General features: G+C 39.4%; 1 protein-coding gene across 1 annotated transcript; it reads left to right on the top strand.

Moving 5' to 3' along the window:
- Window positions 1-951: 951 nt before the first annotated feature.
- On the top strand, window positions 952-27,212 carry TRMT11 (tRNA methyltransferase 11 homolog; the record flags this gene model as incomplete). The annotated part of the gene is made up of 13 exons (XM_079532973.1): window positions 952-1,026; window positions 2,824-2,889; window positions 3,566-3,639; window positions 4,807-4,888; window positions 4,980-5,072; window positions 6,599-6,733; window positions 7,407-7,563; window positions 11,373-11,453; window positions 13,379-13,543; window positions 14,970-15,042; window positions 15,738-15,869; window positions 20,389-20,509; window positions 27,081-27,212. 13 exons carry the CDS (start codon window positions 952-954, stop codon window positions 27,210-27,212), a joined length of 1,386 nt encoding a protein of 461 aa, XP_079389099.1.
- Between the last annotated feature and the right edge of the window lie 157 nt (window positions 27,213-27,369).

The following is a 27,369-nucleotide window of genomic DNA, read 5'->3' as shown; positions in this document are numbered from 1 at the left end:
ACCATGCAGGTCTTCACCTTCTGGGGTGGACAGTAGTGCTTTGTGCAGACAAAACAGGAGAAAGGCAGACCCAAAGAGATTTAGTTCAAAAACAATAACACCAGTGGCACCTCTTAAAAAGTTTTTGTCAGCCACCTGGGATGAGCTTGTCAGCAACCCAACGCAGTGGGCACTGCTGGAGCCCAGCTGAACTGATGAATGAGAGACATCTCCATCTGCTGCTTCACCTCGTCTTCAAGAACTGCCCAGGAAGGTTCACCCTCAGATTACAATGCACACTGATGTTGGCAGCTTTTGGGGCGAAAGCTTCGTACCAAGTTTTGATTCTGATTATTGCAGGAAGAGAAGGTCAAGCGTTGGCTACGTGGATACATCAGGAATGCAGCCCATGCGCTGCTTACAGGTCATGAGCAAAATCTTAGCCACGTCTAAGAAAGGCCATCCAAAAATTGGCATGGAAAACACAGAACATGAGTTACTGCTGAGCTGGCCTGCTCCTAATAAAGGCTTACTGAAATCTGGATAAGCCGAACCTTCCAGCTCAACGTCACGGGGATCAGGGAGTATGGGATTACAGTTATCGAGTCTAAATGTGAAGTTAAAACAAACAATAACCCGCAGCGCAAGGCAGCGTTCTTTTATCCTGCTGAACAGCCACCTAGCTGCCATTTCCATATGCGTAAGACAGCACTCACACAGGAGTTACGCTATAAAACGTGCACGGCGATTGAGGAAGGAGGAGATGAAGACGAAGCAAACCGTTCACCAGCGGGCAGCGGCTGCGTTGGAAAAGCAGCACGGCCTGGCCCCGGGCCCAAGGCCCACACCGACCCCGCCGTCCCGCAGCGCTGGAGCCGAGCGGTCGGCTCCCGCCGGCCCCCGCCTTCCGCCCGCTCCCCGCTAGGCCCGCCCGGCGGCGCATGCGGCGCGGGAGGCGGGGGATGGCCGGAGATGGCGGCGGCGGGCGCGGCGCTGCGGCGGTACCTGCTGCTGCTGGCGCAGGAGCACCTCGAGTTTCGCCTGCCGGTGAGGGAAGCGGGCGGGAGGCGGCCTCGGAGGGGAGGGGGCGGCCTCCGAGGGGAGGGGGCGGCGGGGCTCCGCGCACGGGGCTCCCCCGGCCGCACTCGGGGACGGCCCGGCCTGGCGGCAGCGGCGGGACCGCGCCTGGGCTGCCCCGGGCGGCTCGGGGCGGGGCGGGCGTCCCCGGGGCCGTGTCTCCGCGTCGCTCCCCGCGCGTTGCGGCAAGCTGCGCTTTCGCTCCGGGCCTGTCTCCGTTTGCTCCGGCGTCTCTGCGGCTTCGACTTCTTCCTTGCCCTCCAGTCTTCCCTGGTTTGAAGGCAAGGCTTTTCTGGGACGGGACGCCGGAGCCAGCCGGTTCTGTGGAGCATGTAGGGGCGGGACGGGCTGGCGGCACGGCGCTCCAGGCTGTGGATAAGGAATTGAGGCTCGGAGGAAAGAGCTGCCTTACGGAGGTGTTGTTGAGGTCCTGTGCTGGTGCTTTGGTCGCGTGGGGAGCCGGGCTGTCCGAAAACGGAGCGCGCTGAGACCAGTGCAGGCTGGGCAGGCAGAGCTGTGCCCGTCTGTGCCGTGCCTCTGTGCGGGATGGAAGGCCAGCTTTGCTGCCGGGCTGGTGGTGCTGGACCCCGGCAGCTGCAGGCTCCTGTCCGAGCCCATGTTTGTTATCAAACTACCAGCCCGTCATTAAGTTACGTGTTCCACATTTCTCAGTGAAATTTCTCGTCTGTAAGAAGCTGCACTCTGTTCTCAGAGGATCGCTCTCTGCCTCTCTCTCTCTTTGCAAAGGCAGAGAGAGATCCTAAGATCCTGAGAAGCCGGTGCCTCCCGCTTCGCTGTGTGCAGGCAGTGCCCACCTGCTGCTTCCCTAGGGGCACATCTGGACATCTGGCCCTACGTCAGTGCCTTTACTTCTGTTACACTCTGTTGTACTTCTGGTCACATTCAGAGGCTGCAGCTTGTCATTTGGAGTAAACAAGCTCCATGAGGAATATCCCCAGTGTTTAACTCCCATTTCAGTTTAAAATGTCTTTTTGCAAGTATTTTTTACAGCTACTGATAGCTTGTTACTTGGAGATTTGCTGTTTCCCTTGTTCAGCTTGCAGTCTGATTTCACGTTCTCTGGACAAGGCACCCCTGAAGGAAACTGTGAGATACCTGTAAAACTGTGAGATGTGTAAAGCAGAGGAGTAACAGAGAAGGAATTAACGCTTGGTGATGGCCTCAAACACAGTTCTTAGTGCATCATCCCTTTTTTTGTGCGATAATTAGAAAAGTATTTTAAGAATAGATAGCTTAGAGCAATGTCATAACAGGAATATTGTTGTGAGGGCTAGGAGTGAGCAGTACAAATGTCAGTGAAGGATGAATAGAGGGAAGGAAATCAACTGGATTTCATTATTCAGATTTTGCCTAACTTGATCTTACTGTATTATATTGTATTGTACTGTATTGTATTGTATTGTATCTGCAACTTCTCATGATCTGTTTATAACTCCTTCATTTGCAACTGAGTTCTGAGAAAGATGATCAACTACTTCTACAGCAGAAGAGTCTGATGCTTCCTGCTCATCCATCCATGCTGACTACAAGCAGAATGTAGTTGTAAACCTCTGCCCTAGCTGCTAAGAGTTTTTCATTGGTGGTTCTCATAATAAATGCTGTTCTTTCTTCTTTGGCTAATTCTAAAATTTCATTTATATTCCATATAGAGGTCACAATTTGCATTAGAATAAGGTCTCATTTTAATAAATAAATAAATAAATTAGTAAATACTCCTAGAGCCTGACCTTCATATTTTCTCTTTAGGAAATAGCATCTTTGCTCTCACTTTGTGGTGGACAGTTTAGCAGTCAGCAGGAAGTCCGTGTAAATGTAAGTGAGCATCAGATATTTTCTTAAAGTGTACATATAGCATACAAATATGCTGTCTGTGGTATTTTTATTGGAAGAGGGTGACTGAATGCATTCTGAAGTTTATTAGGAAAATAAGATACCTTCCAAAAATGAATAATTTTCAATTGCAGTTAAGATTTTTAATTCAGAAAAAGCTGCACAAAGTGCACATTGGGATGTCTTCATTTAACTATGTAAGAAGAAATTGTGCCATCTACTGGGAGGCTTGTTTCTTTTCGGAATAACTGAACAGTGGGAAAGTTCCGTAGCTATGTGAATTTAATGTTTACCTCTGGTTCAGTGAGACAGTGTATCCAAAGCAATGAAGCCAGGAGATACATATTTCTAATTTCAAGGCTTAGTCAGCAAACATTACTTAGATTTTAGCTGTGTGTAACGAAGTATTCTAATTCTTTAGAATCTGAATAACCTAGACAAAGATAATGTACAGTTTTCCTTAAAATTAAATGTTTTATCCTCATATTCTCTGTACAGTTTACGTTTTCTGTCTTTCTTTTCTCCTTTTTTCTTTCTTCTTGTTTTTGTTTAGCATGCCTTTTCTGCTTTGATAGTGCAGAATTGTTTGATGGTGTAATTCCTGTAACATCCTCCATCTAGGTGTCTGCATTTCTTGTCTCCCATCTTTTCATTTCAGTCTCCGTTTTGGATTCTCAATATTCCTTCAGAAGAGATGGCAAGGGGGCTGATGAAACGGACAGTATGTGCAAAGTAAGCAGTGAAAAATCTTGAAAATGATGATGTAGACTGTGAAAATTTGTATCGGTGTATGGTGGTAACTATTGATTTTGTATGGAGAAATCTTCCCTATGAGGAAAGGCTGGGTGACTCGGGTCTGTTCAGCGTTGAGAAAAAAAGACTGAGAGGGGATCTTATTAATGTTTGTAAATATTTTAAGTGTGGAAGTCAGAGGAACATTGCCAGCCTCTTTTCAGTGGTCTGTGGGGACAGGACAAGGGGAAACAGCCATAAACTGGAGCACAGGAAGTTCCACACCAGTACGTGAAGGAATTTCTGCACAGTGAGTGTGACAGAGCTCTGCAACAGGCTGCCCAGGGAGGTTGTGGATTCTCCTTCTCTGGAAATATTCAGGACCTGCCGGGACACCTACCTGTGCAGCCTGTTGTAAGGGGCCTGCTTTGCGGGGGAGCTGGACTTGATCTCTAGAGGTCGCTTCCAACCCCTACAATTCTGTGATTGTGTGATGATAATGAACAGTCACTGCTTACCTCTAGAAATCGGGACTGATTATGTAGCATGCTTGTTCTCTTTACTTAATGTATGATCAGCATCATGTCTTGAAACACAGATCTTCACTGCAGAGCCAGTGCTCATCTCATACTGCTGCTGATTTCTTAGTTGACTTGAATACTGTTTAGTTAGTGGCTTAATTTAAAATATAAATGGAATTAAAGATGACAACAGTGATAGATAAAAATTGAAAATCAAATTTAGAAGGGAGTGGTATGATACATATTTCTTGTGTCACCTTCCTACAGCTTGTATGTGAGCCTTTAGCCCAGCTCCTCCTACAAAACTCCAGAGCAAAGGAGTATACCAGAGATTGGTTGTTTCTGCTGCTTTTGGCTATTTTTGAGGGATCTGAATAACACATTTTCCCATGAGTCGTGAGAGATGACTCAGAAACATAGTACAGGACAAGAAAGTCCATGCATACAAAATGGTCCTTTGTGACAGTATGTTTCCAGTGGGTAGAACAAAACTTAAGCATACTCTAAGACTTAGGTAACATCCTTTATTATCCCATGAAGCATAAGTACACTGGCCAAGAAGGACTGGTGGGAAGGCGTAAGTGTCTCTAAGACATCTTACAGCCTCCCCATCTTGCTGCACTCTAAAAGTATTGGTATTTTTCAGGTCTATATTTGAGCTGTGGGGTCATGGCAGATCTGCAGGGGAACTCTATGCCTCCTTGAAGAGCTACCCAGTGGACAAGATGGTATGCATGTAAAGAATTTGGAAACCATGTTTCTTTCATCACAGTGATTAATGCTGCAGCTGTACTAATGACAGTCTTCGCCTTTTTTCAGCTTCCTTATCTCCAGCCAGACTCGACATACAAAATACATATTCATACATTTAATAAGACACTGACCCAAGCACAGAAGATAAAAAAAATAGATGTAAGTAGATGTTTGAGATCTTCAACCTTTATTTTAATCTACTGATGTTGTTCTTATGCCATGTTATCAGTGTTGGCTAAGATATATTGAAGTTTAGATGTTCTGAAGAAAATCTTAAATTTTCTTTTAAAGCTGTTAACAGCTTGTGTCTCGTCAACTCTAAATGAGATCTTTGTGTCTGACTTAATACTCCCATGAAATTCCTGACCTTGTGATTTTTTTTATTTTTTTTTTCCTAAACAGGCCATGTTGATTTCACAGATGCAGAAATGTAGATGTGTGGCCCAGAACTCTAAGATTTATGTGGTAGAGCTAGATGATAGTTTTAAGAAAATCCTTTACATGATCTCAGTATTAGACTTCTATTGTTGTAGAATATGGTACAAGCCAGTTCCATGACTTTAGTTGCAAGCTGTGGATTGTTTGCCACAGTTTTCTGTTCTGCCCAATGAATGAATCTCCAACCCCCCTGCCACATGCAGGGCCACCAACCTCCTCATTTAATACCAGACCAGACTGCCCAGGGCTCCATCCAATCTGGCCTTGAGCACCTCCAGGGATGGGGCATCCACAACCTCTCTGGGCAGCCTGTTCCAGCACCTCACCACTCTCTCTGTAAAGAACTTCCCCCTAACATCCAACCTAAATCTTCTCTCCCTCAACTTAAAACCATTTTCCTTTGTCCTGTAGTTATCAATGCTTTCAAAGAGTTGACTTTCCTCCTGTTTGTAGACTCCCTTTAGGTACTGGAAGGCTACAATGAGGTCATGCTGCAGCCTTCTTTTCTCCAGGCTGAACAAGCCCAGCTCCCTCAGCCTGTCTTCACAGGGAGATGCTCCAGCCCTCTGATCATTTTTGTGGCTCTCCTCTGGACCCTCTGCAACAGCTCCCTGTCTTTCTTGTACTGGGGGCTGCAGACCTGGACGCAGTACTCCAGATGGGGCCTCATAAGGGCAGAGTAGAGGAGGACAATCACCTCACTGTCCCTGCTGGCCACCCCTCTTCTGATGGAGCCCAGGTTATCGTTGGCCTTCTGAGCTGCAAGAGCACACTGATGGCTCATATTAAATTTTTCATCCACCAGGACCCCCAGGTCCTTCTCTGCAGGGCTGCTCTCAATTTAAATTGGTATGGTTGCACATCATTGAAATTTTATATCTTAATGTCTGTCAGAAGTATTGTTTTCATAACTTGCAAATTGCGTATTTAGCGTGCACAGTTCTTTTCCTCTAAAGTTGCGCCTTCTTCAATTAATAACAAATCTCATGCTTCTAATTTTTATTCATGGCTCATTTGAGCCATCTGTGTTCACAAAAAAAGGCATTTTAGAAATCAAGGGAATGCCAGAATGTACTTTTAGTAATAACCTGTTATTTCTCACAGACAGAATTGCAGAGTGTCTTTTGGTTCGGTGGCTGTTGCTGTGTTTTTTCTTGCTGGCTTGTGGTTGGTTGTTTGTGTTTGGTTTTTTTTTTGTAGGGTGCATATTTCAAAAATTTGACTCTTCTTCTTTCTTTATCATCTAGGCTCTTGAATTTCTGCCGTTCAATGGAAAGGTAAATCTAAAGAATCCGGAACACATCTTCTGGATTTTGGAAGATTATGGAACGGACCCTAACAATGTCCCAGAAGAACCTTGTGATCTGTATTTTGGTAGATGGGTGCGTAAGTACAGTTACTTCTGTCTTAGGACTTCTCTATTCAGCAAAGTGTCTTTCAAATTTGAAATGGAGAAGTTGTACTGAGCCTTAATGGAAGAAGATTTGTATTGGAAGAGCTTTTGAACATGTTCTGTTCCAGACCGCTTTGGTAATCTTCAAAGTATTTTGGAAGAGTGATGGAAAAAATGTTAATCTTTGGGCTTTGTTTTTCCAGTGAATTCTTATCTGTTAATTCTATCCTCAATTTAGATTTTGAGTATGACAGAAAAGCCAGTGGAGATGGAACTTTACTCAACATTTGGCTATGTTCAACACTTGTTAACATGTCCTTCTTATTACTTGGGAATTCTTTTAACTCTGAATTGCCAGGAATTGTTATTTTGATATCTAGAATAGTAGCATAGTTGCTCTATTTCTTATTTCTGTAAGAAGAAATTTCACTCTAAGCTGATTACATGCTTTTGATCTCTATCTTGAAGTATTTATCAGTTATTGCATCAAGATTTCTATTACTTGGAAAAAAATCATTCATACTTGCAGAAGGCAGGAAGCAGACAGATGTGTTATAAAATGAGGAGTTCACCATTTGTTGCATAGTGTTACTTAAGCAAATCTATTAGTCTTCTTATCTCTTGTATCTGAGAACTGACAGTGATTTCAATTCTTTCAACAGATTGCAGATGGCCAAAGAGAACTTATTGAGTCCTACAGTGTAAAAAAGAGACACTTTATTGGAAATACAAGCATGGATGCCTGTCTGTCATTCATCATGGCAAACCATGGGAGAGTAAAACCCAATGATATTGTATATGATCCATTTGTTGGAACAGGTATGTTTGTTTATTTTTCTACTGGAAGAAAAAAACTGAGGATTTGTGTTACTGCTTGCACTGCACTTATACTTCATACAGCAACCTCAAGTGCCTGCCTGAGATTTGAGATCATACCTACAGCAAAATGATTGTTGTAAAATGAATCTTGAGAGGGATTTAGGGAGAAGGAGGCCAACTTCAGAAGATTTAAACAGACTTCTCAGAAGTGTAAGATATACTATCTTAACTAGGGTGTTTCTTTTTTGTTTCTTTCTGAACGTAACATGATTTAAACTCCAGTTCATGTGTATTGTGGACTGCTTAAAATCCAAAGAACTGAACCTTCCTTCAGCCGTTTTCAAAATGTTATGTGGAGCAGCATTTTTGGAGGCGTCTATTTAGAGAAGTCTTGGGGACACTTCTGAGCATATAACACCATGGAGTGGTCATTGGGTCATAGTCCTCAGTAGCAATCGATTCCTCCTACTGTTACATCTTCCCTTTAGGACAGCATAGTGCATACCACGTGTTCTCCCCAACTGAGAATTTTCCTGGTTAAACCAGGAGGGGGAGCTTTTATTCCACACAATAAAGTGCACGGTGTAGTAGTGCCTCTCATCTAAGGGAAACTACTATTTTGTAATTGAAATAGAAGATCAGTGGTACTAGATTGTGAGCTGCAAACAAGAAAAATGCTTACATTAGTGAGAGAATGAAGAGAGTTCAGAGCACAAATCATTACAAAGAGTTAGGAAGTGTGAAGGCAACAATACAGCATCACTAGTAGGACAAATTCTTATCTGCATATGGCTGTACCATAGAAAATACATCCAGAATGCTGTATTTTCAGAATCATAAGACTTTAGTAAAGTATGTTTTTGTCTTTAATATTTGTGTTTGTATATTACTTGATTTTTTTGCATGCATTATTATTTCTTATGAAACTTACTCATCTTCCTTCTGCTCGTGTATAGGTTGTAGTCTTTGAAAGGTTGAGAAAATTCCTCTTGTTCCCCCGTGAGCAGTTTGTTTCTCTTTGTTGTCAGTTTTGATTCTTTATTCACTAAACCAACATCACAAAAAAAAAAAACCTCAGAGCATTCATTCTCTTGAAAGTGAAAACATAGTAACAAAAAAGGGTAAAGTTAGAGGGAAAAAATCACATAGAAATGGTGAAGCTATAAAAATTAAAGATAAGTGTTAAGACTTAAATGATTCAGTCCAAAAATAGAACATACATGACATTCTCTGTGAATTGCCCAATTATTTGAATTACAAATTTTAAGTTCTTATTGCACTAGGCACTTGTAATGTATCACCTTGTAATTAATGTACATAGGAACACTGGAGATGTTAGGTAATGCTATATTTGTTGGCAAGCTTTATTTATGACCAAACAGTGGCTTTTCCTTTGCACCTACTCTTGGTGAGTAAGACTCAGGAATTGCAGTAGTCTCTTCTGGCCTTTACAGGATTATCACTGGAATATAGGGAGATATTTGTGAGTGATGCAGTGAATGTGAGCTGATGGGTTTGGAAGGAACATATCTTCAGGACTTGAGCAGTGCTTTGAAAAACATGTAATTCAGATTTCTTTCATGGTGCAACTTCAACACCTACATTGATTTTTTTTCCCAGTTTTTTAATGGCTGAAAAGATAAATATTATGGAATATTACCAGCCTTGCAAAATGGTGCTTGACTGTTGGAAGCAAACTGCTTTTGCTGAATGAACCGAATCATAGATCTTCCAAATTAGTGTAATAGTGGACAAATTCCATTTGTCTGTGGAAGATAAAGTGCTTAGAATTGTGCTGCTTTTATTCCTTTTTTCTTTTTTTCCCCTTAGTGAAGCAGAATTGAAATGATAGATTTCCAGAATGTAAGTTCCATAAACTTTTCAGATACATTTTTTTCTCAGTGTTGGGTAAAATGAAACCTCAAGGAAAAGACAGTCTTTTTATCTGAATACTTTATATTGTCCTCCTAGACAGTTGTTGTTAACTCACTTAGCTTATTGCTTGTACCTTTGGAAGATGTATGTCCCTTGTTTTCCTTTGCCAATTCATGATGCTGTATAATTGCAAGAGATTGCAAGAATTGCCAGTTTGACAATGTGGGGGACAGTGATATGCCCAGACCCTCATCTGTGTTCAGAAGGTAGGAAAAATAGACACTGTGATGGAAGGCCTGTTGCCATTGTCATTCTCTTAATGGTCATCACTGGATGCAATGATTTTCTGTTTAATCCTTTACATCTATCTAATGTAGGGTAGGTCAAAGGGCAGACCATATAGACCATTTAAATACCTGTGCACCTTCTTTGTAAACACAATTTAGCTAGTACTGGCTGTGATCTAAAAGCTCTAAGTTCATACTTTCCTTTTTTTTTTTCTTTTTTTTTTTTTTGCCTGTGATTAAAAAGACTCTTAGATGGGCGAAGTACTTTCTTCTTACTTTTTTTGTAGGACTGGGTGGTATGCCCTACTTGGGGTCAGGGATAGCTAAATTTGTCTTGACCCCCTGGAGGTACTGCCCATCTGTTCTGAGCGATTACAGCCGAGGGGAATGGGTGACTCTTATGGGGTGAGTAACCTTGCTTTTCCCTGATCCATTTCACAAGAAAAAGCAGATTTTTATTATTTTTTTGTCCCTCGCCTTCAGTTTTGGTAGAGTTTATTAGCATACAATATTTTCTAGAATTTTCTAGTGCCCCGGGATGGGACCTTCAACCTGCGCACACAATATGTGTTCAAGATTTGTCTGTGCTGAGCAATTGGCACGGGGTAGTGTAGCTGCCTGAGATGCTTCTTTTCAGGTTGCCAGTGAATGCAAGAGTTTGTATCATCCACACAGGCAGTTTGTGTGTTTCTGGTGCTGGTGGCCTCTTGTTTTGCAGAAGTTTTCCCCCTCGTTTTAGTGGAAGTGTTTCTACCTATAAGCAGTTGGCATCAGTAAGGTGGATTTTCACAGCTGGGTTCTTGGTTACTGTTCAGTTTTAAACTGTCATGTTAGCTCTATACTTCCTGATTAACAACAACACAAGCCTTTGCTGATCTTCTGCCATCCTTCCCTTTTTCATTTGGAAGCTGTTAAAAAAAACTTTTTTTAGCTTTTTTTTTTTTTTTTAATTAGAAATGCAGATCCCAATAGTGGTGGTAAACTAAATTAGATTCATTGTTAGATAAGTAAGCTAGTAAATGTATTTTTTTTTTCTTTATGCTGCTATTTACTCAATGTATCTGCATATAATTCTCAATTAGTAAAAGAATTAAGAAAACTTTTTTGACACTGACATTTACAGCAGAGATAATTATATTTATGAGGTTCCTGACCATTGCTACCTCATGAAGAATGGCCACATACACAACAAGTTTAATTTTTGACATGATGAAGGAGACTGACTTTAAGATTAGACACTGTTTGGTAACAATTTCTCCGTTATTTGTTAGAAGTACTTGTAGAATAGGAATAATAATTTTGATTCCTGAATGATCAAAGGGTCTCACTGCTTTGAAATACAAAGAACTACAAACTCCTGAGAAAGGTCTCCAGTGATGAGTGGCATAGCAAGATGAGGAAGATCAGTGATAACAGACAAGGAACTTGGTGTTATTTTCTGTGATTGTGGTTGTGCAGTGATTCTAAGTGGATTGTAGCTTTAATTCTTTTTATTTCTTTATTTCTTTCATTATTTTATTACTATTCATTGGGTTTGAGTCTAGTGTACTACTTGTTCAGGCTCCTAAAATTCCCTTGGAAAACATCGTAACACAGATAACATTAATGACAGTAACTGATAATTTTCCCCTTTTCTCCCATTCACAGGTGGCCTCCTTATCTCCTCAGCACACTTTGGAGCGTACGTCTGTGGTACTGATATAGATTACAACACAATCCATGGATTAGGTGCGTTACATGTTTCTAAGCCATTGAAATGTTACTCCTTGAAATTTATAAATACTGATGTTGGTAGATAATTTAAAATCAGTGTTCATCTTCACAGGATCATAGAATCATAGAATCATCAAGCTTGGAAAAGACCTCCAAGATCATCAGTCCAGCCATCCACTTACTACTGATATTTCCCCAATAAACCACGTCCCTTAGTACAGCATCTAAATATTTCTTGAACACTTTCAGGGATGGTGACTCAGTCACCTCACTGGGCAGTCCATTCTAGCAGCTAAGCACTCTCAGAGAAGAAATTTTTTGATAGGATCATAGAATCCTTAGAGATGGAAGGGACCTCTAAAGTCATCCTGTCCAACTCCCTGTGATGAACAGGGACGTGCAGGTAGACCAGGTTGCCCAGGGCCTGACCTGGCCTTGCCTTGAAATTCTCTAGGAATGAGGCATCAACTGTTTCTCTGGGCAGTCCATTCCAGTGCCTCACCACCCTCACTTGTAAAAGACATTTTCCTTCTATCCAGCCTAAATCTATTCTCTTTAAGCTTGAAGCCATTTCCCCTTGTCCTGTCACCACAGACTCTGCTAAAGAGTCTGTCCCCTTCTTTCTCACAGCTTCCCTTTAAATACTGAAAGGCAGCTGTTGGGTCTCCCCAAAACCTTCTCTTCTCCAGGCTGAGAAGCCCCAGCTCTCTCAGCCTGTCCTTGCAGGAGAGGTGTTCCATCTCTTGGATCATTTTTGTGGTCCTCCTCTGGATGCACTCCAACAGATCTGTGTCTCTCCTGTGCTGAGGACTCCACATCTGGATGCAGTACTCCAGGTGAGGCCTCACCAGAGCAGAGTAGAGGAGCAGGATCACCTCCCTCAACCTGCTGGCCACACTTGTTTTGATGCAGCCCAGGATGTGGTTGGCTTTGTGGGCTGCAATGGCTCATTGCTGGCTCTTGTTCAGCTTCCTCTCCATGAGTACCCTCAGATCTTTTCAGCAGGACTGCACTCAATCCTTTCATCTTCCACCTTGTATTGATAGTGTGAGTTGCAACAACCCAGGTGCAAGACTTTGCAATTGGAAGGTTTGAGCCTCATTTCATTTTCTGAAAATTCATTTTTTGTCTTGGTTTTCTGCCCCCTTCATCCTTACTTTATAGGAACATCTGATTGAAAAACACAAAACCATACTTCCTATCAGGAAACTTTAAATCAAGGTTTTAATTTTAGATTATTTCAGACTGGAATCATCAGTTTTCCTGAACAGATCAGAAATGTCTCATTCAGAAGCAATTATAAATACATATTAAGTTACATTCCACATCAGTCCTCTGCTATATATAACCATGATTTATAGTACTATTGTCTTTTATGGACCTAGATGCATTTTCCTTACTGGAGGATGCCATAAGATTTGGCTGAAAAGTGAGAGTTTTGACTGTTGGTTGCCCAGATGAAGCATTTGGTCATGCTTGTTTTTATTGACCATTTTAATGTGTGTCCTAGCTAAGCTATCCTGATAATTTTTAAACAGGAAATATTTAATAAAAGGAATAATGAAAATCAAAACAGAGTTCAAAGTAGTAATGACAACCACTGTGTGCTTTCTTATTGCTCATAACCAAACCCAGCAAGTCCAGTCCCATTTTTATTACTCTGAAAAAGTTCAGTGGAAATTGTTGGATTTACTATGTAGGATGGATAGTGGTGTTCCAAAATTAACATCTTTAAAAGTTAACTATTTCTCGTGTATTTTCATTGTGCCTTTTTACTTAGGAAGTTTAACCCAAATAGTTGTGATGGTGAGTAGAGTAAGGTAGGAGGTTTTTTAGTGGCTTAATTCCTTTCCTCTAAAAATAAGTAGTAGGCAATATGAAAGGCTATCCAATGAAATAGTTCATTGTTGAGAATGTGTGTTCTTTCTTCTCTCTCTAAGGCAAAGCAAGCAGGAAAAACCAGAAATGGAGAGGGCCAGATGAAAATATCAGAGCTAATCTCCGACAGTATGGTTTAGAGAAATACTACCTCGATGCACTGGTTTCTGATTCTTCAAGACCAATATGGCGAAAGGGAACGTTGTTTGATGCAATCATTACAGACCGTAAGTCTGTTAATGCTTTTATTGCCTGATGACAATGACTGAAATACTGTTGCCTAGATCATAGAATCAGAGAAGTTGGAAGGGACCCACATGGATCAGATGTGTTGTTCTGTATTGATTTTACATCTTGACAAGTATTCATGTCTGCAGTTTCCATCTTGCAGAAGATGACCATTGAGGATCTGCATTGTGTCATCTCTGCATTTCTTTTAAGGATAGCCATAAATGTGTAACAAAGCTGGAGATAATGCTCTCTTCCATGAAGAGAATGTTATGATTGACAGTAAAAACCAATATGGCTGAAGGTCATCCTCTGAAGAAGTGTCATTCAGTGAAAGCATAACTTTACTGGTGTACGGAAGCTTCCTGCCAGAATGGTCCACGTTGCTGTTAGCACTCAGTCTGCAACATGTGAGTCTGCTGTGCAGCTCTGATGGACTTCTATAGACATGTTTTAAGTGCGTCTTGGAACACTTCCAAAGAGAGATTTAAATGCATTTATAGTACACTTATGTACTAGAAACAGTAGGGATTTGTAAAGATCCTCCACTCTTTTAGAGGCTTGTGCATTTAACACCATTTGTCACACCTGAGAGAAGCAGAGGCTAAGGGGATAAACAGAAGAGCTTGATACAGTGATTTCTGATATCTGGTAACTGTTCATAACCTGACACATTCATATTAATTGGGAAAGGAGAGAGTGAATTTTCTTTGTGTTACCCAGGGTTATTTAGCCTATTTGAAAATGAGACCATGTAGAATATTAGCATTGCATAGAGCTGAGTTTTTAAATTGTGTTGAAACGTCTGCATTTATGAAATAGCAATACTAGTGCTTCCGTGCTGAAATGAGTTTTACAAGAACACATGTACTGAACATGCAGTAAGCATGTTGTACTATTAGAAATTTGCAGAAATATATGAGAAAATCCAACTCTGCCTCTGTCTGTCTGTATGAGAATTACCATTTGCATATTGTGTTAGCAAGAAATTCCTATATATACAATTTCATTTTACATTGTATATATTTTATTCATATAATTTCATTAGCTAGGCTTGATAGCAGAAGTGTTTGTCAAACAAAAGAAGATGGGATTATTTGCCATGCATTGGAAATGTAGGGAATATATATATATATATATTTAATTAACAGGATGGAAAAGCATTCTCCTCTGTATTGTAGCTAATGTTGAGTGTGCTAGAAACCTCTTACAGCTGAAGGCTTTCTTTGAAGCAGTTTTAAAGTAATTCTTTACACTCTGAAGAAATTGCGCTTATGCACTTTCTCTGTAAAAGTTTGAGGGTTTTCCTAAACTTTGTGTAAGCCACAGACTATGCACTGTTATATATGTATACCATGACTGTATATTGTTATTTGGGCAAAGAGTGAATTTCTTACCTCCACATTATCTGTTTGCTTTTAACAGCACCATATGGTATCAGAGAAGCTACTCGCAGAACAGGCTCACAAAAGGAATCAGTTAAATCATCTGAGAGAAGGTAAATAAGTTGTCTTCTCTGTCGTAGAATATCAGAGTCTTAATAGGAAGCCAGTCACAGTTTCACAATCTTTATTTTTTCTTGGTTGTCTGTCAGCTCTGTAACAAATCTTAATAACTAAAGAAGAACCCTTTTGTTCTGTTTGCAAGAGTAATATGTCTAATACATCTGTAATCTTCTTGGTTTTGTTCTATCTCCTTCTAATTTGCACACGTCCAGATTTTACATCCTATATCTCACCTCAGCAAACCACTATTACCTTGCATTTCCTATCCTCTAAAAGTTCTCTTCAATCCCTGCAAGCTGCAGAATCAATTTAAAATGCAGTGCCTCTATATTAACTCAGTCATAGCTCTTGCTTTTCCACTGCTCCTTTTCTCTTCACGGATTACATGTGGCTTCTGCACATGCATAGCCTTCCTTGTCTTCTGCCTTTAGCTCTAAATTGCCGTTAGGAAAGATGCTGTGCCAGAACAACTTTTTCCAATGCACATGTGATTCTTTAATTTTTTAGCAGTAGGTGATAGTCTAACATCCCAGTATGGGAATTTGGCAAATCTCATAGTAGAAGCTGCACGTTGGAATTGGCCTAGGGTACTTTTTGCAAATTTCAAATACTGCTTTTTTTTTTTTTTAATTCAGAAATATGATTTTTACTTGTGCTTTTATGCTTACACTTGCAATTTTTTGTTTAGCACAGAAAATCACATCATCATATCATCCAGCTATCATCTGAGTGACATCTTTTTTGACCTATTGAAGTTTGCAGCAGAATATCTGGTGATGGGAGGAAGATTAGTTTACTGGCTGCCGATATACAGGCCTGAGTATGTATGCTTGATTTCTGGTATGTACTCTGTCAGAGTAGATGGTGAATCCTGGCCATGAATATTTGGGTATAATACAGCTGAAACCTTCTTAGTGCTAGCACTGAAAAGTATTGCTCATACTTCATATGGTTAAAACTTTGTATGAGGGAAGCCAGATTTTGAAATAAGGTTTTTGAGTGGAGAGAATTCCTGCCTGTAGTTGAAAAGAAAAAGCCATCACATCTCCTTGTAAATGCATGTCCAAAGGATTGAGATTTAAGTTTAGATAATGAGACTTTTGATGTGCAGATAGATTCCTAAGATAGTAGTAGAAAGGCTCTTATTAATATATATTTCTATTAGAGTAGTTGATGGAGGTGCATGACAGAGTCCTGTAGGAGAACATTCTTGGCTGTTTGGAGTTTGGCACTACTAACTTAGCTTTCTTCTCAGAAATCAAAAGTCAGTTGACAAGAGATGGCAGTAAGAGGCAAGAGGTGTAGGGAAACAGCACTGCTAAGGACAAGAGAGGCCAGCAGAGACTGCAAGATGCTGTCTGCTTAATAGTGCAGCCTGGGATGATGACTAAGTTTAAGAGAAGCAATGTCTATTTGCATAGCTTATAGTTTGTCTCCTAAGTAAGTTTTGTTGTTGTTTTTTTTTTTTTTTTTCCTCAAAACTGTTTTATAGTAAAGGGCAGAGTCATTGTGTGGTAGCTGTTTGTGAGTATCTCCCAAATACAGATGTGCTCTGAAGGTAGCTTCTACAATGTCCTGTACTTTTATGTACAGGCAAGCTATCCTGATAAATGAATTAACTGCAGTCCCTGATTTCACCATGCACAAACCTTGTGACCTACGTGCAGTTATCCTGCATACAGTTATCACATGCTCTTTTTGAAAATTTGGAAGTCAAAAGGAGCCAGTTTGTTACCTCAGATGTCTGCACACTCCTCAGTAACAAAGCACTTAGTAGATTATATGTGGGTTGTTTGTTGTCAGCAACTGCGAAACTGCGAGACCCCCCCGCGGGATGTGATGCGTTAGGCCCTCTCCCTGCTCTATGATTGATGGGTGGTTCGTGCCCTTAGGGGCGTAGATGAAGCACTTAGGCTATATAAGCTAGTGTATACGTGTAATAAACACCATTTGCTGCTCATCACATTGGTGTCACCTCAGTAATTGGCCAAGCTGCGGTCTCCCGGGGGAGCGGAACGGGCGCTTACTGCAACAGTTGTTGTTATTTTAAATGATAAAATTGGTATTTTAGGCTTTTTGCATACTTTTTTTTTCGCACTGAATCACAGAATTTCAGGGGTTGGAAGGGACCTCTAGATTCCAACCTGCTACTAAGGCAGGTCACACAGGTAGGCATCCAGATGAGTCTTGTATATCTCTGGAGAAAAAGAGCCTGCAACCTCCCTGGGCAGCCTGTTCCAGTGCTCCGTCATGCTGACATAAAGAAGTTCTTTTACATGTTTGTAGGGAACTTCCTGTGTTCCAGTGTTTGTCTGTTGCTCCTTGATCTGTTGTTGCTCCTCCTTATATTGGTGCACACCAGGGAGGATAGCCCCATTGACTTGACTCCTCCACTTCAGATACTTATAAACAGTTACAAAATCCCCTCTCAGCTTTCTCCTCTCCAGACTGAAGAGTCCCAGGTCTCTCGACCTTTCCTCATAATGGGAGATGTTCCAGGCCCTTCATGTTAGACTGTTCTCAGGCAAAACAAGGAGCACTGTTAACAGTATTGTAAATTACTGTTCAAAATGTCTGTCTATACATGCTTAACCCTTGCAGAACTCACTAGTACACAGGGGCTTAGTTTTCCATGTCAATAAACTCTGTTTCTAATTACTGTATTTGTTGTGTTTGTCAAGATAACTGAATTTTTTTGTCAACTCATTGAACATTAGTGAAAGCACTCTTCCTCTGCATGTTTAGCTGTTGGTAACTATCAGCTACGCATTCTCATTCTACTTTTGTTGCTGCTTCTGGGAGGTCAGCTCTCTCAAACTCTAATTGGATTGCCTCTTAAAAAGTAAATTTGTACGTAGTATTATTAATTTATGCACTGAAGTTTGAAATATCTAACTCACTTTATTAGCATTGAATATTTCTATGGTCTCTTTATTTTTCGGCTATGAGGATGAACATGAGAGAAGATTTTATGCATGTAGAGAAAAAATAAGAGATTGTCTACTGATATGTTGTGCTATCAAATATGCCCAGGCAACACCTGCCATCAGGCTTCTGCTTTATTTGAGATCCTTGTGTATTACCTTAAGTTAAAAACAAAACTAGGCTAAAATTGATGTCTGTTAAAAGCACTGCTACTGTATTTCTCAGATAATGTTCTGAATTTTACCTGAGATTGCAAAAAGATATATAAATATATATGTGAATTATTGCTAACAGACAGGGATTTTTAAGAAGGTGATACGATCTCTCATTCTGCAAGATAGCATCTCACACCAAAGTTTACTTTCTTTCTGACACTGAAATCATTGTTGAGTCTGAATTCCTTTAATTCCTTTGCAGTCAGGCTTTTATATGCTTAAAAAGAGAGACTTCTGGGATGTTGTGGCAGAGTGCCTACTTTACTAAGAATGAGAGGATGTGTGATGTACTACATGCATCAAAAGTCTTTGGGAGTAAAAACAAAGCATTTGAGAATTCATTTGGTTCTGCCTTGTCAAAGCCATGTTCTTACTTCACTTAGCAGAAGCTGTGACTTGATTTCAGACACCAGAAGGAACTGAAAGGCTGTTTTGTCAATCTAGAAGTTTTGGAACGATGTGGAGGTGTAAATAAATAAAAAACAAATACTACTGCAAGTCTGTAACATCGTTTTACTTGTTTGATGGCTTACTGTTATCTTTAGATTAATAAATATCAAGGCTTCACTCAGTACCCAGAGAGATCCTTTTTTGGGTTCTTTGCTTTTGAAGTTGCAAGGCTACTAACACTTCAGAAGTAGTATTTTTATTCTCTAAAGTGAAAACTTTGTGGCAGGATTTTGATGACTTTTTTTTTTCTGCAAATACTGTATGAGCAACTGAGCCTTTGAAATTAGTATTAATTAGTAGTGAAACCAGAGGTTGTATGAAACTTTTCTACCAAATCCTGGGTGAGCATAGTGAAAACTCATTTGAAAAAATGAGTTTCGTTTCTTCTTCCAGCTACTGTTAGTGAACTCAAAACTATGGCTTAGAAAATTTGCATCACCACCCTGTCTTGTTAATAGGTCTGGATTAGTGGAATTTGATTTTTGTACTGCTTATGTTCTTCAGCCTGGTCTCCTGAATGCCTTTCTAGGTCGTGTGTCTAAACTGCTTTGCAGGTCCATCGTTTGGTGACATGCCTACTCTCACAGGCCATACATACAGGACAAGTTATTTTCAGTTGTATTGGATTTGACTCCCCTTTCTCCTAGAACATTAAATCTACTTTCTGAAGTGCAGAAAATCCACATCTTTACAGGAAAAAAAGAAAAGTTCCTCCATTGTATCTTTGAAGTTCCCATGATTTGTGTGAAAATTATTCAGTTCTTTTTCTTGGTTTTTGATGCCTGGCTTCTGTTGAATCCCAACCACAGGCAAATCATGAGAGCAGGCATTTTATGTGAAATCAGTCACTGACAATACTGCATATGAAGCCTAAATGAGTGATTTACATTGCAATATATAGAAACAATATCTGATCTCATTTATCTGGTGAGCTCACAAGATACTTTACTTTTAAGTTAATATTTTACTATTTCATACTTTACTATTAAGTTAAATTTTAAATTCCTCCTTCAGCATTTGGAGAAACAGAAATAGGGAAATTTCCTATTTCCAAGGGAAAACAGTATGGTTCTGAGATGCAAGGCATTTTAAACATGGTAACTACTTGATTTTGTAGGAAGGTCTTAATTGCAAGCCGTGTTACAGTCATCTGATGTTAAAAGATGATTTATTTTTTCTTTTTAGAAAAATCTTCTGTCATTTGTCAAAATAATTGCTGCATGATAAATTTGCAACACCAACTTCTGAACTCAGGAATGCTATTTTCACAGGAGCTGCTTTAGTATGATTTGGAATTTGAGTACAGTGGTCTCCTTGTAGGAAGCTAGTGTTATGTCTTGCTGCAGCTTAATATATGTTGGCTGTGTATCTTTTATTTTTCTTTTCTTGTAAATCAATCAGCTTCTGATTGGAGAAGTTATTACTCCTGATTGGCTGAGATGTTTTCCACTTGAAATGATAGAGGCATGCATGCATGCATTAACATAGCATAAATAGATGAAGAAAATGTGGGTGGGACTCTTTATAGTAATATTTTCACTTATTCTATATGTTTAATGTGGGAAAAAAAGGATTGTAATATATGATGGATAAATTCAGCAACAATACCTGAACTTCGGGGTCACTTAATAGAAAGTTGTCATGCACTTTTAATTGTAATCTGTTTTGTGAAAAATCTGTGTGAATTTTGTTTCAGATGCAAGCGTTTCAGTTCATGAGCTTACAACTCTGAATGTTTATTTCTTCCAGATACACAGAACAGATCATTCCCCGCCACCCATGCCTGAAACTTATTAGCAACTGTGAACAGATGCTTTCCAGCCACACATCAAGGCGCCTGATAACCATGGAGAAGGTGAAGGAATTCAAGGTAAGCTTGAATTCTTGATTATATTGTGTAAAATGGTAGCTGCTGCACTCATGAAAGGTTTGTACAGTGCAGTATTTGATCTTCATGCAGTTCTCTCACACTTGAGTCTTTTATGATGATGGAAGTAAAATTGCCACACGTTTCTTCAAAGTATATTGGGTAGTGATTTAATGGAGTGTTCTGGTTTTGCTGTTTTGCTTTTTCTCCTCATCTGATCAACTTTTAGTCCTCAGCAAATCCCTTTAACTGTGTGAAAGTGATCTTTGAAACAGTGCTCGCTTATGGAAATTGCATACGCTTTCTTGGAAAACGGAACCATGGAGATGCTGAGATGCCTAAATGCCCATTTTCTGAAATGTAATTTGGTGCCTAAGACTAGGAGGAATATAGCTTTTGGGAGTAATGATGTTCCTATGACATGAGTACAATGGAGGAAAGAGTTTTTGTTTAAATTTACTCTGGGGGAGGACAAACCAAGTTTCTTTCTGGAGGCATCAAGACTGTGCCACACATATAGGATAAGTTATTTTCACACACAGCATTCAAGTTCTGTTGTTGCTGCTTCTCTCACCTAATACTGTTAAAAAGATGCTACAGCAAGCAAATTGTTAATGAAAACACATGCAAAAGGTGAGCATTCCTTTTCTGTTATTTAAAATGATAGGAGATGCAGATGGATTGCTGTGTTTGCATGGTGCTTGCACTAATAACAGCAGGATTTCAGTACTGCATTTTTAATGCTAATGATGATTGAAATTTTCAAGCAACAACTGACTTTTTTGTAAAACACTGTATGTGTGATTCAGAGCTCAAGTTGCCTACTTTGTCAGTAGCAAACCACGAGAGTAAATTACCAACCTTTTTGACATGTACATCTGTGGAGGTATTCTGCAGAAGTTTTACTACATGGCAGCAGGTATGTGGCTGCCAGTGCTGTAGGGTAAGATGTTCTGATTCAAAGAATATGTTCGCCCTTCTGCGAATAGACTGTCATTATTTGTTATTCTTGTTTCGTGCATCACGTATTCTTCAGTATGTGCTTTGACACGTTCTCGCCTGGAAACACTTAGCTTTGAGCACCTGATACTACTTGGCAGACTTACCGCCTAGATAAAACTGCAGTGCTTTTCTGTGGACTCCAGATGTCTTTTATGTAGCTTAAAGATACTAAGGCTCAGGCACTGTTTCTTATAATGTAGAACTTGTATAAACAAGGGAGTACGTATTGGCTCTTTCGCAAGTGTCTGCGAAAGAGTCTGTCCTTGTGTAAGGATCTTGATGTTTGGTATCTACCTTCCAAAGATCTCCCCACTCCGTTTTCCCTTAACTGACACGCTTCGTATTCCCATGGCCCTCCAGAACGTGCATGTTTGTCTTTACATCTCAAAAAGCTTTTTGAGTTGGATACTTCTGACTCACCAGATATGATCATAAAATCCATGATTTGGAGCTTTGGCTCCAAGTTTTTCTGAATTTTTATGTATATGCAGGCATTTACATCTCCAGAAAGTTACCATTTTCTTTAGTAACTGATTCGTAACAGGAACTCATACATTTCATTTAGTTCAGCTTAGTGTAATGCTCACAACTGACTAAGATTTTATAAATTATGTAGTGTTGTTATGCAGTCCTTCAGTTTCCTCAGTGTTTGTCCAATGTTTGTCACCAAAAGTGACTTGCAAATTTCAAAGCAAATTCAATTCCATTATTAACACTCTTAACTGAAATAAAACTTTCTAGTTGATATTTGAGTGGACAGGACTGTGAGAATTTAACATCACTGAACTATGGAAGGAGGTATTTTTGAGAGTAAAGACACAAGTTCCATTTTCCAAGACTGAAAGCAGTCATGTAAGAACTGAAATACAGTGATAATGTAAGGCTGAGAAGCAGTTGTTGAGTAGGTGAGCGATGCAGTGTCTTTTGACTGTATTGAGTAGTCCAGTCTTCTGCTTTAGGCCAGAGGGTTTTAACCAGATCTTTCAGACTGAATTAAGTGAAAATGTTTTCTACTGTGCTGGTTTATTTTTCAAGAACCTTTTAATGCAGGTCTGGAAGATCTCAGTCTGTGCTAACAAATAGTTATTTATATTAACTTCAATCTCTGTTAGGTAGGTTAGTCAGTAGCAAAGTTGGAGTATAACAGCTTTCAGCATTAATACCACAAGGGTTCTTTGGGATGTGTATCTAGTGATGAGCTGTCTCAGGAGGGATGACCTTAGTAACAGCATTCAACTAGGATGTTCCCTTTCTTTACAACAGTGGTCTAGCTTTTTCTTGTGCATGTCCCCATAACGCTTGTTTCAACCATTGCAGAATTCCTTGGACTTGTTTCATTCCTTATTTGGCTGTCTTAAAGAAATAGACTAGTTATTTGGTTGATAAAAGCTACCTAGCTTTAAAGTTTCTCATTAGGGATTCTCAAAAAAAAAAAAAAAAAAAAGCAAAACAAACAAGCAAAAAAACTGAAGGAAAGCTCTACAATTAGCGAGGGTTAAGACAGTCACCTAGAAATTTTAGGGAGAGATGATACAGAAAACTTAATTGAAGGATGAACTCTGAGTGTAAGACTGCCCATGGAGAGGCTCTGGAGCACTGGGTTTACAAATTCACAGTGCTGACTGGGGCCAGTGTTTCCATATCATTTAGTCACTCTGGAGTTTTTACTGGTGTAGGATTTTTCCTACTGCATTTAGCAGTGTTTGTTCCTGGATGTGACCCTGTTGTTCCTGATCTGGAAAGTGCTTATTGTTGTTTATAGCTGTATAACATTAGTACAGGTGGTTTCTATAGCTACTGTTCAGCACCAGATGTACAGTGGCAGGAAGCTGTGATAAGGCTAGGAAGATCTATTAAACAAGAACTGCATGTGGGTAATTACTCTAAGGCTGCACTGAGGCATGCCAGATTCATAAAAACTTGTGAACTTACACATAATATCTACCGAGACTTAAAGAAAAACAAAAATTTCTTGTTATCTTTAAGGTCCTTCCTCTTTCTTCCATCACTTCCATTATTTATCAGAGACACAACACCTTTTTAGTGTTGTCTTTGGAACAACTAAGTGCTAAGCTGAAAACTCAAATTAGGTAAAAGCAGTCTGGTAGCATCCACTTTGACAAGATCTTTGTTGGCTTTCAGTTGTCACAGAATTCATCATAAAATATTTCAGAACAGAAGTTTTATGCTGTTTACAATTTGTCTGCTGTTTTGAGAACTTAAATTATTCCAAGTGAGAGCCAAGGATGATCTTAAAAAAAAAAAAAAAAAAAAAAAAAAAAAAAAAAAAAGACTAGTGGTTAATCAACATTTTTAGTTCTGACTTCTATAAATAAAGGGAGAAGTCTTCATCTTCAGGGTAGGAACAGGTACACTGGGAGAGGAGTTGCTTTTTGCCAACTAGGCTGATCGTTGCCGATCAGTCTTGGCACACGGCCTAAGGAAGTGTTTTCTTGGGAAGTCTCAGTATTTTGTGCCAAAGAATCAACTATAAACTTTATGCCTTGAAAACTACATACATTTGTTTCAAAGGGAATCGAAAACTAGTCAGCCCTAGATGCAGGTTTATAAGTATCACTCCTGATTCTTCCAGTGAGTCATGTTAAGAGGAGGAGAAGGACTGCCTAGATGAAAACACTGGTTCAACTGCATGCTCTGAATTCAAACACGTATGTTAACCGGACTGGACAGTTAATGCACGTGAGGGAAAGCATGGTCAGTAACTGAAAGAGTTCCTATGATTTGATCCATTCATTACTGTTTCCTATGGTCCACGATCCCAAAGTTGTCTTCTCTTACCGCAAAACATTCCTGTGAGGAATTTGGAGTGTGTGTTCTGCCTTTTAATGCTACTCAAAATGGAGGTCAACTGGCTTCCTCACTGAAACGAGCTGGTGCTTGATGCCTAGGCAAATTCCAAACCAAATAGACAGAATTGTTTCATGAAGATGATTTTTTGGCATGGTCTCATCCCTGTAAAGTTAAATGCAGTCTATTCCTAGTGCTCAGATAGTACCCATTCAGATCCCTTTATAGAATTTGTTCAAGAATCATTTGTCACTGAAATTGAAGAATTTCTTTTATTTGATCAGTTCTCATATTCCTTGTAAAACTATTTTGATTAGTACATGTCAATAATGAGTGTCATCTCCAGATAAATTTAGTGTTTCTTATTTTCTTTTCCTTTTTTAAGAAGCCATTCCTAATCGGTTCTTTAAAGCCATTAACAGTTTTAATGGACAGTCGTGTCTGCATAGGGAAGAGGTGGAGAATGGTAATTCTTAAGCTGGAATTATGATAGTGTGGGCCAGGAGTTTTCTTTGTAAGCTATCCCAGGAAATCAGTGCCTGACTGCAGATCTCTCATCTATCAATGATCTGCATAGCTTTTGATGAGGCCTGGATTTACCAGAAAGATTCTTCTGTGGTGCAAAGTGCCAGACTTTTGTCCATCTGATGAATAGAGATGCTTTTCTTACAGTTCTGTTTAACTTGAAGTTTCTTCCCTTTCATACCATATCCCTCTTTGCCCTTACCAGCTTGAGTTAGTGGGAGGTAGTTCTGTTCTTCCTTCCTCCCTTCAATTCTGGTTAGCATTTTGTTACTTAAGGAATCCAGATGAATGGTGTACAGATGTGTGACCTCTTAGAGGTTATAGGGATTAATTTTTATGTTTAAATACTTTTGACACCTATATCATTATCCTTCAGGGTCAGATATCTCATCCATTTCTCAATACAAGTGAATTAAGTAAAATCATCATTAAAACACTTCCCAGAGGTATAAGAATACATTACCTGCTTAGGTTAAAGAAGGATTTACTGACCTGCAAATTCAATGGAAGAACAAGTGTACTTTGTTTCACCTCTCACAGGTGACAGAAAACAATTAGTACTGAGCCTACAGTGGGCTTACTGAGATCATTTTCTCATGCTATTTTCTTGCATCACAATATTTAAAAAGAACAGACATGTTGTTCATGGTGTATGTGCTTTATGTGTTAGGTATGCACATGGCACTTGATTTTCAGCAAGTTATTATAGGCCTGTGGCGTGCTATGGGTATCTGCTAGGATAGCACAACTGCTTCATAGGAATTGCTCAGTGTGTCCAGAAGAGGGCACTTGCACATGCACACAAACGTCTTGCTGTGTTGCAAAATCTTTGTCTTGCTCCTTTGGAATGTGTGTTAGGACATACAGAGCGAGACATGGTGTTGATCTCGCTAGATGAAAGTCTAAAAGAGCTACAAAATAGCTGAAGGGGGGTGGGTAGGGGCGGTTGATGTCCACTAGAAGTTAGTTCATCTAGCATTGTAATAGCTGGGTAATATACAAAAATACTGAATTAAACCTAATTCCATGTTTCTACCACTTGTGCTAAAGCATACCAGAGTAACTTTAATTTTAAATATGAGTGAATAACCCCGCACTGTATATTAAAATAATGAACTGATTTATATGTTATTGCACTGCTTGAAAATTTTATGTAAGCTGCGAAGAAGCATTAGAAAGAAACATTTAATAGAAGTTTAGTTCTGTTGTGTGCTTGTTTTTATCTTCTCTTTGCACAGTTCACTTGTACTTGTGAGGCTGTTCAGCTCAGTCCCATCCCGCCACTGAGTGTGAGAAACTGTAAACCATGAATGTTAAACTGTTTTTAAATTTGACATCAGCTTTTAGCTCTCAGATAAAAAGGTTGATTTATTATTTGTTAGAGTACTGTTAACTCAAATTGGTAAGTATCTGAATTGTACAAAGCCACAGCATGTGATGAACTAAACTATATAATCGCTCATATAATGGGTCAGTTTTCTAAACTGTTTTATAGGCTGATGTCAAATAGATTTTATGTGCAGGGCTTCATTATATCAGCTTTATTTTTCAGAAGCACGTGAATAATGCACACAAATAAAATCCTCTGATAATATTCAGTATCTGTGGGAACTCCTTTTAATCTTTTGTGTTCCTCTTCTGTTTGTATCTGCTTCCCACAAAATGAGTGACTGAATTCTTCAGGTTATATTTTCTTCTGAAAACTAATATTTGTATTTTCCTTTGTAAAAGTCTGCGTGACGTAGTACCTGTGCTCTCATTTCAACATGCAAGGGTTGAATTGTGGTGATAACTGCTGAGATACTTCCAGTGATTCAGCACAGTTCAAGCTTCTAATGTATGTTATTGACAGCTTTCATCAGATTGGTGTACAGAGTAGAAATTTGAATAATTACATTTAAAACAAACAAAAACAAACCTATACAGCAAAACAAAAAAATTTGCTTACAGTTTTTATTTGATCAGTGTTGAATGAGAATCCACTGCGTATATATTCTCATTTCTGTTAAAATGTCAAGGAGTTTGTAGTAGGATCTATGTGCTCTTGTTAATTCCAAAGAAAACTTCAGCAGTGTATTTTTGGCGTTCTTTAACAATTTAAATGTTTCCCATTAAATTGTAGAAAAAAATACTTTATTCTTGCTTGTAATAATCTGAAAAATTCTGGAGGAAAAACAGTGGCAATGCATGTTGAACTTAATATCATAAAAATTAATGCTTACATTTTGATACCATACAGGATCAAGACCAGAATTCTTACTTGTTGGATGGTCAGTACATGCCATACAAGGGACACAATTCTTTCCGTGAGAAGTATTTCAGTGGTGTGACAAAAAGAATTGCCAAGGAAGAAAAAGACAACCAGAAGTAAAATATAATATAAACACATTAAAAAATGAGGAAGGAATGAAGATTCTGTTTCTTTGTAAAGACATCTGGATATGAACGTTCATTTGGATGCTTCAGAAAAATAAATACTGCTTTTAATTTTAAAGCAAGATGGAGCCCACATCACAGGTTGAGAGCAG

This window comes from Tetrao urogallus (assembly GCF_951394365.1).
Source record: "Tetrao urogallus genome assembly, chromosome: 2".
In the NCBI taxonomy this organism is placed as follows: Eukaryota; Metazoa; Chordata; class Aves; order Galliformes; family Phasianidae; genus Tetrao; species Tetrao urogallus.
The sequence above is the reverse complement of the archived record's forward strand: the minus strand, read 5'-3'. Positions and strand labels throughout refer to the sequence as shown.